Source organism: Arvicola amphibius, chromosome 1 (assembly GCF_903992535.2).
Source record: "Arvicola amphibius chromosome 1, mArvAmp1.2, whole genome shotgun sequence".
Lineage (NCBI taxonomy): Eukaryota > Metazoa > Chordata > Mammalia > Rodentia > Cricetidae > Arvicola > Arvicola amphibius.
Window position 1 is genome coordinate 70,733,302 of NC_052047.1, and position 12,594 is coordinate 70,745,895.

The 12,594-nt window shown below is 49.2% G+C and overlaps 1 protein-coding gene across 3 annotated transcripts in view; it reads left to right on the plus strand.

Annotated features, from left to right (window-relative positions):
* Ccm2 (CCM2 scaffold protein) overlaps window positions 1-12,594 on the plus strand; it is a 60,267-nt gene that overhangs the window by 41,663 nt on the left and 6,010 nt on the right. For all 3 annotated transcript variants that reach the window (XM_038342178.1, XM_038342189.1, XM_038342184.1), the window contains 4 exons: window positions 3,227-3,310; window positions 3,756-3,939; window positions 8,407-8,543; window positions 9,969-10,104. In XM_038342178.1, the coding sequence (XP_038198106.1) occupies window positions 3,227-3,310; window positions 3,756-3,939; window positions 8,407-8,543; window positions 9,969-10,104 (541 nt within the window). The remainder of the gene's footprint in view (window positions 1-3,226; window positions 3,311-3,755; window positions 3,940-8,406; window positions 8,544-9,968; window positions 10,105-12,594) is intronic.

Here is a 12,594-nt window from a genome sequence, read left to right on the forward strand (position 1 = left end):
GATGGTCCTGTGATTGGGCCCCTGGGCTGTGAACCCAGTGTGCTTTTTGATTTTGTTTTCTTCTGTTGTCAGTAGGATGAACCAGAGGCTAGAGGAAGTAGGAGTTACACATTTGCTCTCTTGTAGGTAGGTAGGGTAGGCCTGGGAAAATGTTTTCGTTGAGGGAAATACCTGTATTAGGAATGACAGAATGCTCTGTTTATACTTTCAGATTTTTCTCATTTCTTTTTATTTTGTTTTTTGGGTTTTCAAGACAAGGTTTTTCTGTGTAGCTTTGGCTGACCTGGAACTCGCTCTGTAGACCAAGTTGGTCTCGAACTCACAGAGATCCACCTACCTTGGCCTCGCAAGTGCTGGGACTAAAGGTGCATGTCACCATTGCCCAGCCCCTGGCAGTTTTCTTGTCGTGATGAAGAGAGTAACTTTCCCAGGCTCCTTATGTGCTGGACCAGAAACTGGAAGTTCACTTTTACTCCCCTTTAAATAAAGAATCTTAAATATATGAATTAGTAAATGAGGAATGTTTAGTCCAGGGATTCTCTTCTATGAAGGAATGTATTGGTAGGCTGTCGGTTTGTAAGAACTGGACATGGAGGGTTACCTGGAGTTGTGGAAATTTGCCGTGACTCAGACTGCTGCTGGGTGCTGCAGACATGTATTGTGACCAGGTGCCTCCGGGCTCTGCTGCCGTGCTCCTTCTATGCTGTAATGGAGTGAATCCTTCAACTTCTGGGCAATTGAACAAGGAGCTCCAGAGATGAGAACTTACCCTGCAGGAGTCACCTAGATAAGCTCCAGTTAGTTCAGGTGTGGACTCTGAGATCTGGGAGTCAGCTCTGCCCCTCAGGTGCTTATGAAACCAGTGAGGCGGCCCCCAAGTGAGGCGGCCCCCCGGTGAGGCGGCTCCCTGGTGAGGCGGCTCCCCAATGAGGTAGCCCAGTGAGGTGGCCCCCCAGTGAGGTGGCCCCCCAGTGAGGCGGCCCCCCAGTGAGGTAACTCTGGGGTAGAAGCCCTTGCTTTGCCAGACTGATGGTGAGTTTGATCCCTAGAACCAGCAGTGGAAGGAGAGAGAACTATCTCCCAAAAGTGATGATCAACACACATGTACCATGATGTGTGTGCAGACATCCTACATACACCTAAGCACACACACCGTACACACAGACAGTAATTATAGAATAAAAATGTAAAAGATATGGCTATGGGACCTGGAGTCACTTTCCCGGCATGCACGTGGTGGCTCACACTGTCTGCATCTCCAGTTCTAGGGGATCCAGTGCTTTCTTACGGCCTTCGTACAGGCAAGTACAGGTACACACACATGTGGGCAAAACATTCAAAAATATATAATTTTTAAAAACACTTATGTATGTTTTATATGAGGAAAAAAAAGCTCAGACTGAAGGTTACAGCTCCAGATAGACCTGCCGTCAAGAGGATGACAGAGCAAAAGGATGGGACTTGTTCTACGATTCCACTTCCATCCATAGGTTCTGGCCCGTGCCCATAATCGCAAGACTGGAAGCTGAAGCAGGAGGGTTGCCCAGGGGCTGGGGATGTGGCTCAGTAGGTAGAGCTCTTAGTCTAGCATTTGCCAAGCCCTGTGTTCAGTCCCCAGCACTGCAGAAACCAGGGGTGGTGGCCTGTGGTGCCAGCACTCAAGAGGTAAAGACAAAAGAATCAGAAGTTTAAGGTCATACTTGGCAACATAGGGGAATTCGAGGCCTACAGGATTATATGAGACCCTTCTCAAAACAAAAAACAAAACAAAAAGACAGAGGGAGTTTAGGCCAGCCTGGATTGTGTAGTGAGTTCCAGGCCAGCCAACCAGAACATAGCGAGATCCTATCGAGAAAGAGTGGAAGAGGGGGTGGAGGAGATGCTCAGTAGTTACGAACACTCGTTGCTTTTCCAGATGACCCGGGTTTGCTTGCTTCACAATTGTCTTATCACTCCAGTCCCACGGAGTTCAGTGCTTTCTTTTGGTATCCGTGGGTACTACTAGGCTTGTGTTTAGTGTATGAACGGAAGGGAGAGGGGGAGAGCCTGCAGGGGCTGGAGGTGTGGCTCCGGCTAAGAGCAGTGACTGCTCTCTCAGAGGATCTTAGTTCCTTTCCCAGCACCCACAGGGTGGCTCACAACTGTTTTAATTCTGGTTTCAGGGAATCCGATGCCTTCTTCTGACTTCATAAGCACCAGACACACATGCAGGCAAAGCATCCATACACGTAAAACAAGATCCCGCTTCTGCTACAGTGTCGTTCATTCATTTCTAAGGGCCGAGGCTCTGTGAACTGATTACTTCCCACAGCCCCACCCTTCCACACTGTTGTTTAGGGGTTAAGTCTTGGGGGGGTGTATTCAAGCCACGGCTTCACCTTTCTCTTTGTGCATGTTCGTCAGCTGGGCTGACCTCTCTCTCTCTCTCTGTCTCTCTCTCTCTCTCTGTCTCTCTCTCTCTCTGTCTCTCTCTCTCTCTCTCTCTGTCTCTCTCTCTCTCTGTCTCTCTCTCTCTCTCTCTGTCTCTCTCTCTCTCTCTCTCTCTCTCTCTCTCTCTCTCTCTCTCTCTCTCTCTCTCTCTCTGTCTCTCTCTGTCTCTCTCTCTCTCTCTCTCTCTCTCTCTGTCTCTCTCTCTCTCTGTCTCTCTCTCTCTCTCTCTCTCTCTAATTTTTAGTGGGGCTATGCATAGTGCCTCAACAGTGACCAGGAAGCACCTGCCATCCCTGTTCTATCAAAACTAGTCTTGAGGTAGCTATGAAAGATTTTTGATGACAATTGTGAACACAAAGCAGTGGGAAATGTGAGACGATTTCTACAACTGCTGAGACTTCAGTAAGAATATAGGACTCAGGACTCTCCGGAGATGTGGCTCAGTGGTTAAGAGTACTGGCTGCTCTCCCAGAGGACCGGGGTTCAATTCCCAGTACCTAGGTGGCAGCACACAGCTATCTGTACTCTGGTTCCAGGGGATCCAACACCTTTACACAGACATACATGCAGGCAAAACACCAATCCACGTACAAAAACATAAATTATCTAGTTCTAGGACAGCAAGGGTTACACAGAGAAACGCTGTCTCGAAAACCAAAGGAACAAAAACACTTTTCCACCAGCATGGATGGCGTGTGGGCCTGTAGCCTGGGGACAGGCGCTGGCTGGTCTGCGCTCTGATAGCAGCGGTTGTCTGGCTCTGTTTCTCACAGCACTCTTTCTCCCTCTCTTGCAGTATCTAGGTCAGTTAACATCCATACCCGGCTACCTGAACCCCTCCAGTAGGACTGAGATACTACATTTCATAGACAAGGCAAAGGTAACGGCCCCTCCCGCGGTCTCTGCTCTTTAACCAGCAGCAGCCCCTGGTCCCCTTAGTCTTGACTTCAGCCTGAGGGGTGACCCGGCTCTATCAGTTTCTGGGTGTTCTTGACTCGACGACAGAGACTGTTTCTTAGTCGAGCCTTTAATCTCTAGACTTGGTTTCGGGCTGCTTCCCAAGCTCACCTGATCTAGAAGCTATTCTAGATTAATGCATACTGTAAGTCTGAATCTAAAAGGTAGTTCCAGAAGAATCTCCCATGTGATTGGAACATGTCGACATCCTTGGAGTGAGTTTCACTGTACCAAGGGGAGCAGCTTTTACTTTACCTCTCCTTCGCTAGAACCAGTCATGTGTGGACATTAGCCAGCACAGCGCTCCCTGAGGAGAGGAGAGCCTGATACAGTGGCCCAGCGTTTCTGATGCCTATGGTTCTTTTCAGCGGGCCCACCAGCTTCCTGGACACCTGACCCAGGAGCACGATGCTGTGCTCAGTCTGTCTGCCTACAATGTCAAGCTGGCCTGGAGGGACGGGGAGGACATTATCCTCAGGGTGCCCATCCACGACATCGCTGCTGTCTCCTATGTCCGAGATGATGCTGCACACCTGGTGGTCCTGAAGACGGGTATGGATTTGGGGGTAGTGGTCTGGAGGTCGTGAATCCTGAGGAGGATCCCTGGCTTTCGTGGCATAGCTTCTGCAGCTCCAGGCTGAGTGCTGCCCCCTGTTGTGGCTATAGATTGGCTTTCCTGCTGTGAGCTTCTGTGGCCCCAGGGTCCCTGTCATTTTGAGGGACTTTGGAGACTTGAGGAGTGCAATATTTAGGGGGTCAGTGTTCAAATAAGGCCTTTCTTGGGCCAGGTATGGTCAAAGGCATATGAAACTCTGAGTTTGAGGGCAGCCTGGTCTATAAAATGAGTTCCAGGGCAGCTAGGACTGCATAGTGAGACCTGTCTTTCTCCTGTTGAGTCCTTGGTCCCTGCTCTCATAATTGATGTTGTCTCCACTGCTCAGGGACAGTGGAGCCCCAGAGGGAAGGGTGGTGGCCGAAAGCTATAGCAGGGACTTGATCCTGCCCAAATTTGTTTTGTTCTGATTTTGAGACAGGGTTTCCCTACATAGCCCTTAGAACTCACAAGAGATCCGCCTGCCTTGGTCTTCTGAATACTGGAATTAAAGGTGTACACTACCACATCCAGCCTCCAGCCCACGTTTTGTGCCTCAGTGCTCCCAAAGCTGGGACAGCAAAGACAGTTCTCCCCAGGCTGTGGTGCTGCCCTCGTGTTCAGAGACAGCAGGGTATTCTTTTCCATTTGCTGTGCTCCTCTGCCGATGCACACAGCGCCCGCCTTCCTGGACGCTAGAGTACAAGCTCCTCCCAGCTTCTGGGCCTCCACTCTAACGCTGAACCCAGTGAGAAACAAGGGGAGAAGCTGCCTTACCTGTGTTGCTGCAGGCACACTGGCCTAGACATGCTAGGGCACTGTGAGTGGTTGGGATGCTCCTGAGTGCTGGTAACAATGCACAAGGGGTGAGAACTGGTCCAGCCTGTTGCGTGGTGTAGGAGGAGCGTGCCTGTCTTATGATGTTAATCCTAGTGCGGTGGCCAACTCCAGGCAGCTGAGAGGGCTGTGAGGAGGTTCTAGCTGCTCTGCCCTATCTGTGTAGAATAGCTCATTCTTTGCCCAGCACATTTACACAGCACACAGCTTCATACAGCTCACATGTCCCACACCACACATACTACACGCATACAGCTGGTATCACACAGCCATACACTCAGATGCCCTTGTCTGCCCAACCCAGTCATACCCCACACACATTTGACCACGCTTGCAGTCACACAGACACTAGTGCTGTTACCAAGGACTTCTGAACACGGTCCCCTTGAGATATTTAGCTCCCAAAGCATGAAGGTTTATTTTTGTTAAGATCTCATAATTGTCTCCTCTGACCTGGAATTCACTCTGAGGTCCGGGTAGCCACAAACTCAATAGCAGTCATACCCAGCTTTCTGAGTAATGGGATTATACAAGTGAGCCACCATTCCCAGCTACAAAGGAAAAGGTTTCTTTGGCTCATGGCCTCTGAGGTTCCAGTCTGTGATCAAGTATACCCATTGCTTCTAGGCTTATGCCACACCTGCCAGACGACAACAGTAGGGATTACGTGGCAGAACCAAGCTGCTTAGCTTATGGCCAGAAAGCCCAAAAAGAGGAAGAAGAGGCTTAGGCCCCATGGTTTCCTTTTAGGGCATGCCCTGTGATCATAGGACCTCCTGAAAACTTCCCCACTTCTCAGTAGCGCCATCCTGGGGCCAAATCTTTTACCACACATTTAGCATCCAAATCATAATATTTCTTCTTAGAGTTGTCTGTTTCATGCTAGACACTAAACTGGGTTGGACAGTGTGAAATTGTCACTAACCATTTTAATCTTAAAAATGTCAATTTAACATGACTCAAACTAAAAAGCATCTGACGTGAAGTATAATATCATTTAATATCTATAATAAACCTAAGAGGATTCCATGAATCTCATGTTACATGTGGGTGATGGTCTTGAACTAGTTTGTTCTGGCCTTAGGCCCCAGACACTCTGTCTAGCATCACCAAAGTGATCCTCTGGCTCTTAGCCCTCAGAGACAAGGAGGGAGGAGGCTGGTTCCTGACCAGGTTCCTGTGTTGTTTTAGGCTGAGAAGTGGTCCCTGTGTTTCTTGTGCTGCAGGAATGTTTCTCTGCTTGAATTGTTAGAATAAATTGCTAAGGAAGAGAAAATAGAGAATTCCCTCCACATAAGGAACTTTCTGAAAACATGAGAAGAGGTACTACCGATATCTGTTCCTCTCACCAGCAGAGAATGTCCCAGCGACTGGTCTCATTTTGGCAGGAGCGTGTGTGTGGCCCCTCTGATTCAGGCTTCTGAGCACACTTGTGGTTTCCCCATACAGAGCCAGGAGATGAACTGATGGTGTCCCTTCGGCACCTCCTTGCACGTGTCACCTCCGTGTGCCTCTTCGGTCCTAAGGGTGCTAGTGTTTGGGGCGGTCTAGTGTGGAAAGTGGGTGAAGCAGAGAACCTGTGTATCTGCCAGAGTGTTTTGAATGATGCAGGAGGGACAGGTGGCAGATCTGAAGCTGGTGGCACAGAGCAGCCTGTGTGGCTGTGTCTCGGCCTGCTGCCCAGACGGTAGAAGTGGCATCCTCACAGATAGCACCTGCTTGGTACCCACACTTCACAGCTGCCCACAGAGGACCAGGAAGCCAGTTTATAGTGTTACAGAAATAGAACAAGTCAGACTAGTTTTGATAATACTATCTTAGTCTGTCCTATGTGGGGGGTTGTGTATCCAGGCACACATATAGTCTGTCTCTCTGTGGGGGTTTGTATATACATGCACACATATAGTCTATCCTGTGTGTGAGGTTTTGTATACACACACACACACATACACACACACACAAAATATGTCTGTATCTGTGTGTGAGGTTGTGTATACACACACACATATCCCAGCTGAGCTACATACATCCACTCGCCTTCTCTATATTTTTATCGTTTTATATTCAGTTAAATTTGATAATTTACTGTTTTGAGACAGTGTTTTATCCTGGCTATGCTTTTTTTTTTTTTGTTTTTGTTTTTGTTTTTTTGTTTTTTCGAGATAGGGTTTCTCTGTAGCTTTGGAGCCTGTCCTGGAACTAGCTCTTGTAGACCAGGCTGGCCTCGAACTCACAGAGATCCGCCTGCCTCTGCCTCCTGAGTGCTGGGATTAAAGGCGTGCGCCACCACTGCCCTGTCATGGCTAGGCTTTGTTTGTTTTGTTTTGTTTTGTTTTTGAGACAGGGTTTCTCTGTGTAACTCTGGCTGTCCGGGAACTCACTCTGTAGACCAGGGTGGCCTTGAATTTACATAGATCTTCCTTGCAAGTGCTGGTATTAAAGGTGATGAAAGGTGTGCACCATCACTGCCCAGTGGTAGACTTTAAACACACTGTCTAGCCCAGGCAGGCCTTGAACTCACAGTGGTCCTTCTGCTTCTTGTCTCTCAAGTGCTGTGATTACATAGTATATTTTATAGTATATAAATAGCATGTTTATTTTGTTTCCTGGATCTAATATGTTGCTATGAGAGCATGTGAACAATGTGAAAATGACTGAGCTGTTACTACTTAGGTCGAGGTCAATCAAGCTCTGGGTGTGGTTTGCCCGTGCACAGCTCAGTCCGCAGTCTCACCTGGGTGTCTCTGCCTGTGTTTCCCCAGCGGTGCCTTCTGAGCACCCCTGAGGAGAGTGACAGCGAGGCCCCCTCTAAGCTTAGCTTACAGTTCTCACCCTTGCCAGGCTGGTCTCCCTGCGTGCTGCTCTCAGGCTGGGCCCACTCCCTGGACAACTCGAACCCCAGTGCACTTTCTGATGTGTGCAGTGTGAGGGTGTGGCCTTGGCCTCTGGCCGTACCCCAACTGGACCGTTAACATGCTTTCCGGTCCCCTGCCTTAAGTTATCCATCTGGAGGAAGAGGGTGTCTTAGGTCTGGATTATTTGTGGTCTGTTGTCTGTTAACGTGAGTTCCTGTCTTTTATGTGGATCTAGGCAGTTGGATACCAGCTGGCATGGTTTGGCACATAGTGGCATCTGAAGGTGGTGCTTTGGTGCCCGGAGCTCTCACAGGCTAGGTGTCTTTTTAAAACCTGGTGTGCTGGATTTTATTTGTTGACTTATATTTAATTAAATATTTTTATTTTATGTATATATATATACACATACACATATACATTAATGCTGTGGAGGTGTGCACATGTGCCGTGGTGAATGTGTGTGCCGTGGCATGCATGTGGAGGTCAGAGGAAAACTTAGTGGGGTTGATTTCTCCTTCCACCATTGTGTGGGTTCCTGAGCATGGAGCTCAGGTTGTCAGGCTTGTATGGCAAGTGCTTCCCCCTGAGACATCTCACAGGCCCCGGGAGTGAGTGGCCTGCTGGTGCCCCACTGAGACATCTCTCAGGCCCCGGGAGTGAGGGGCCTGCTGGTGCCTCAGCTGTTCTCAAGCCTGCCCCCCATGTACCTCACTAACCGGATGTGTTTACTTCTAGCCCAGGACCCAGGCATCTCTCCCAGCCAGAGTCTGTGTGCAGAAAGTTCTAGAGGCCTCAGCGCAGGTTCTTTGTCAGAAAGCGCCGTGGGGCCTGTAGAGGCATGTTGCCTGGTCATCATGGCCACAGAGAGCAAGGTGAGACCTCCTTGTTGTAGACCAAAGCCATCCACAGTCTCTTCCTGTCTTTAGTCCAAGCCTTGCCCATGACCCCAGTTCACAGCCTGGTCCTGCCTCTAGCCCAGCCCTTCCCAAGATCAGATGCCACCCACAAGTCTGCATGACCCCGCTACACCCCTGGCCCTAGCCAGCCTTTCCTCCAACTCTGTCCAGCACTACTTCAAGCACTGTCCCTTCCCACTGTTTCTCCATGACCTAGTCAGTGTCCCCAACTATAGCCGTAGCAGTCCCCGGTCCCAAGGGTTCCTCTTGTGTCTAGACCCGCCTCACCCTCCTCCGCCAGCTGTGCTCCTATGCTGTCCCTTGCCACTCCTCCACACCATCCCTGAGATGTGGCCAGCAGAGCTTTTGCTCACCTGTCTCCTCCTCAGGATGCTTCTCTCTGCCCCGACACTGATGGACGGTGATGGCTACAGGCATGGTGACCCGCTCCCCACACCTGCCTGGTGCCGTGAATAAAGTTAGCATTTCCTCAGCACACAGCAGCCACAGAGGCACACAGGGAGGCTGTGAAGCCCCAGGAATCACTTGGTACCTTCCACTTCATTTCTGTCTCTTACTTTCAATGGCTAATGGTGACTGCCTTCCTAAATATCCTCTAGTTCACCTTATTTAACCTTGGTGCTAGTGATGCTTTCAATTTAATACTTTCTTTGTGGGCTGGAGAGATGGCTCAGCAGTTGAGAGCACTGGCTGCTCTTCCAGAGGGCCTGAGCTCAATTTCCAGCACCCACATGGCAGCTTACAACCGTCTATAACTCCACTTCCAGAGGATCTGACACCTTCACGCAGACATACATGCTGGCAAAATACCAATGCATGTACAATAAAAATGTTTTTAAAATATAATTTCTTTGTTATGGACAGCTAACTCATGCACTGTAGAGTATTGAACAACATTCCTGGTTTTTCCTTGTAATGATCAAAAATGTCCCCAGATACTGTCACATCTAGGGTTCGGGACAAAATCAGCCCACTAGAGAAGCCCTGTTTTAAACAGCACACTGTTACCAAGTGACTCCACTACTTCTGGAAAGGCCTCTAAGGTCGGAAGTGAGACCAATGATGTCTTTTCTCTCTTACTTGGGAATAGGAATTTTGAACATGTTGATGGCCAGGAAGAGAAGGCAAAACTGATGCCAACAGTGTGTCTAGCATGGTCTCCAGACGCCTGTGAGGCCACACCTAGGCCACAATCTGTTTTCAAGCATTGGTTCTGTTTTTTTGTTTTGTTTTGTTTTGTTTTTTGGATACCTTTCTGGGCTGTGAAAGGCACCAGGTCCATGGGAAGCGACCTCATGGGAACCCTAGAGACTGTGGGAAGGTGCTGCCTGCAGCCTTTTGCCACTGAGGACAGCTGCCGCTCTTCACTCCTCGCTGTAGGTTGCCGCGGAAGAGCTGTGCTCCCTGCTCAGCCAAGTCTTCCAGATTGTTTACACGGAGTCTACCATCGACTTTCTGGACCGAGCAATATTTGATGGGGCCTCCACACCCACCCACCACCAGTCACTGCACAGCGGTATGTTGAGTGAAAGTGGGGGTCGTGGGCGCTTCATCTGGAGGTACAGGCTCCCAGTACAGGTTGCTGTGGAACTGGGGAGGCTGAGCATGCTTGGAGGAGCCTCCCTCTTGATATACCTGGACTGCTCTCAGTGTGTGGTCCCTTGCAAGACCACAACCAGACAGCCTGAGGTTGCCCTGGCTTTGTGAGAGACTGAGACCAGGAAGTTAGGGAGGGGCAGGAAGGCACCCAGGAGGGTCTGCACTTCCGCATCATCCATGAAAGCTGGCTATGGTGCTGTGTGGATCTCTTCTTGGTCCGTAGATACTTCCTAGTTGGGTGGTGACATATACCTGTAGTCCAGGACCCCAGGAGATGAAGACAAGGTTGCTACAAGTTTGAGACCCGACCGTTTCAAAATAGCACGCTTTGAATATAAGTTAGTTTTCTCATTGCTGTAACCAAATACCGAAAAAGATGCAGTTTGAGGGAAGAATGGTTCATTATCTTTCCCTCATGGTGGGAAAAGCATAGTAGCCGGAGGGGAGGGCATGGTGGCAGGGGCAAAAGTCTGGAGGTTGCTTGCATCCACGGTCTGGAAGCAGAGAGAGAGAAGAGGAAGTGGGGCCAGGCTAAAGCATCGGCAAGGCTCTGCCTTCTCCAACAGTGCTGCTAACTCGGGGCTGAGCACCCAAACACATGACAAGTGTTGAAACATCCTATGGAAATGTTTCACATGCAGACCAGTTTGTGCCCCTGGCGCCTCCCGGTATGCTCATGTCAGTCGGGTGCTGCAAAATGAGTTCATTCTGAGCCCTGAGGTCCCTGCGGTTCTTGACAGTCAGCACTGTTCAGAAGTCCAGTCTCCCCAGACACAAGGCATCCCTTACCTATAAAAACAAAACAAAACCCCCAAAACCAGGTTACATAATTTGAATATACCTTCAAGGCACAGTGGTACAGGGTGAACATTTTTATTTCAGAAGGAAGGATGAGGCAGAGCAAGGAAAGACATGATAATTGTAGGACCAAAACCAAGTGGAAGCACCAGCTCCCGCAGCCCTGTGTCTCGGGCTCCAGCTCTTCTGCCTGCGGCACAGCCTCTTTCCTAGACTGCGACATCAGTGATGGAGCTGTCTTTGGCAGACACACTTTAGCTCCAGCCTCTACAACACCCTGAGGTCTCTATTGTAGCTTAGACTTTACCTTCATGGCTTCATGGCATCTCAGGGCTTCCTGCAGGGATTCTGACCTCACTGCCCATTGATTGGCCTTAGCAGCTTTCTGGAACCACAGAATAAGACCCTGTGACCTCTCAGTTTTTCCATTTTTCCTTTCTATATCAGCAGTATCATGTGGATGATCCAGTCAAGTCCTACCCCAGCTTGGGATGGAGCTCGGGCTCCACGACCACGGTTTCAACAGCATATACTGTGCAAGGCAGTTGTTTCAGAGGAGCAGGGAACCCCTTCGGCCTTATTGAGGTCTTCTGGATTCAGAGCACATTTCTTTCTATCTTGCTTCTTGGACAGAGTGGTGAACAGTAACCTCACGGCAGCTTGAGGCTCTCCACCTTGAAGTTTCCTATTAAATACATTAGTTCAGCAGCTTAAAATTCTCAGGACCCGCCGGGCGGTGGTGGCGCACGCCTTTAATCCCAGCACTCGGGAGGCAGAGGCAGGCGGATCTCTGTGAGTTCGAGGCCAGCCTGGTCTACAAGAGCTAGTTCCAGAACAGGCTCTTAAAAAAAAAAAAAAAAAAAAAAAAAAGCTGCAGAGAAACCCTGTCTCGAAAAACCAAAAAGAAAAAAAAAATTCTCAGGACCCCAGCAGTGTACTCCAGATTCTTGCCAGAATGTAACCTGAATAACCTCTAACCTTGGGGTTTTTTTGTTTGTTTGTGGTTTTGTTTTTTGTTTTTAGTTTTTTAAGACATGGTGTTTGTGTAACAGTTATCCTGGAACTCACTTTGTAGACCCCATGCTGGCCTCAAACACACAAAGACTCACCTGCTCTGCCTTCCAAATGCTGGGATTTAAAGGTGTTCACACCACTGCCTGGCTTCTAACCTAGTTCTTTTTGTTGTTGTTGTTTGAAATAGGGTTTCTCTTGTAGCCCTTGCTGGCCTGGAACTCAGAGATCCACCTGCCTCTGCCTCCTGAGTGCTAAAGATGTGCACCACCACTGCCCAACTAACCTAGTTCTTACCAGAGCCTATTTCATGTCTGAAACTTTCTGAGCACAATCTTCACCATGTGTATTTCTTTCACCATCTGGTTTCCCCAACCTTACCAGAGTGGTCCATTAAACCCTAAGTTCTAGACTCTGCTACATTCCTCCTGCAGACCAGTTTCAAAGGCCTAAGAACTGCGTGGTCAGGTTTATCTCTGCAAAGGCCCCATGTCTGATACTATATTCTCTCAGTGTTCTCTAGGGCACAGAACCCATAGAAAGGTGATTTATTGGATTAGCCCACACAGTACAGGCTAGGTAGTCTAGCAGTTGCTGT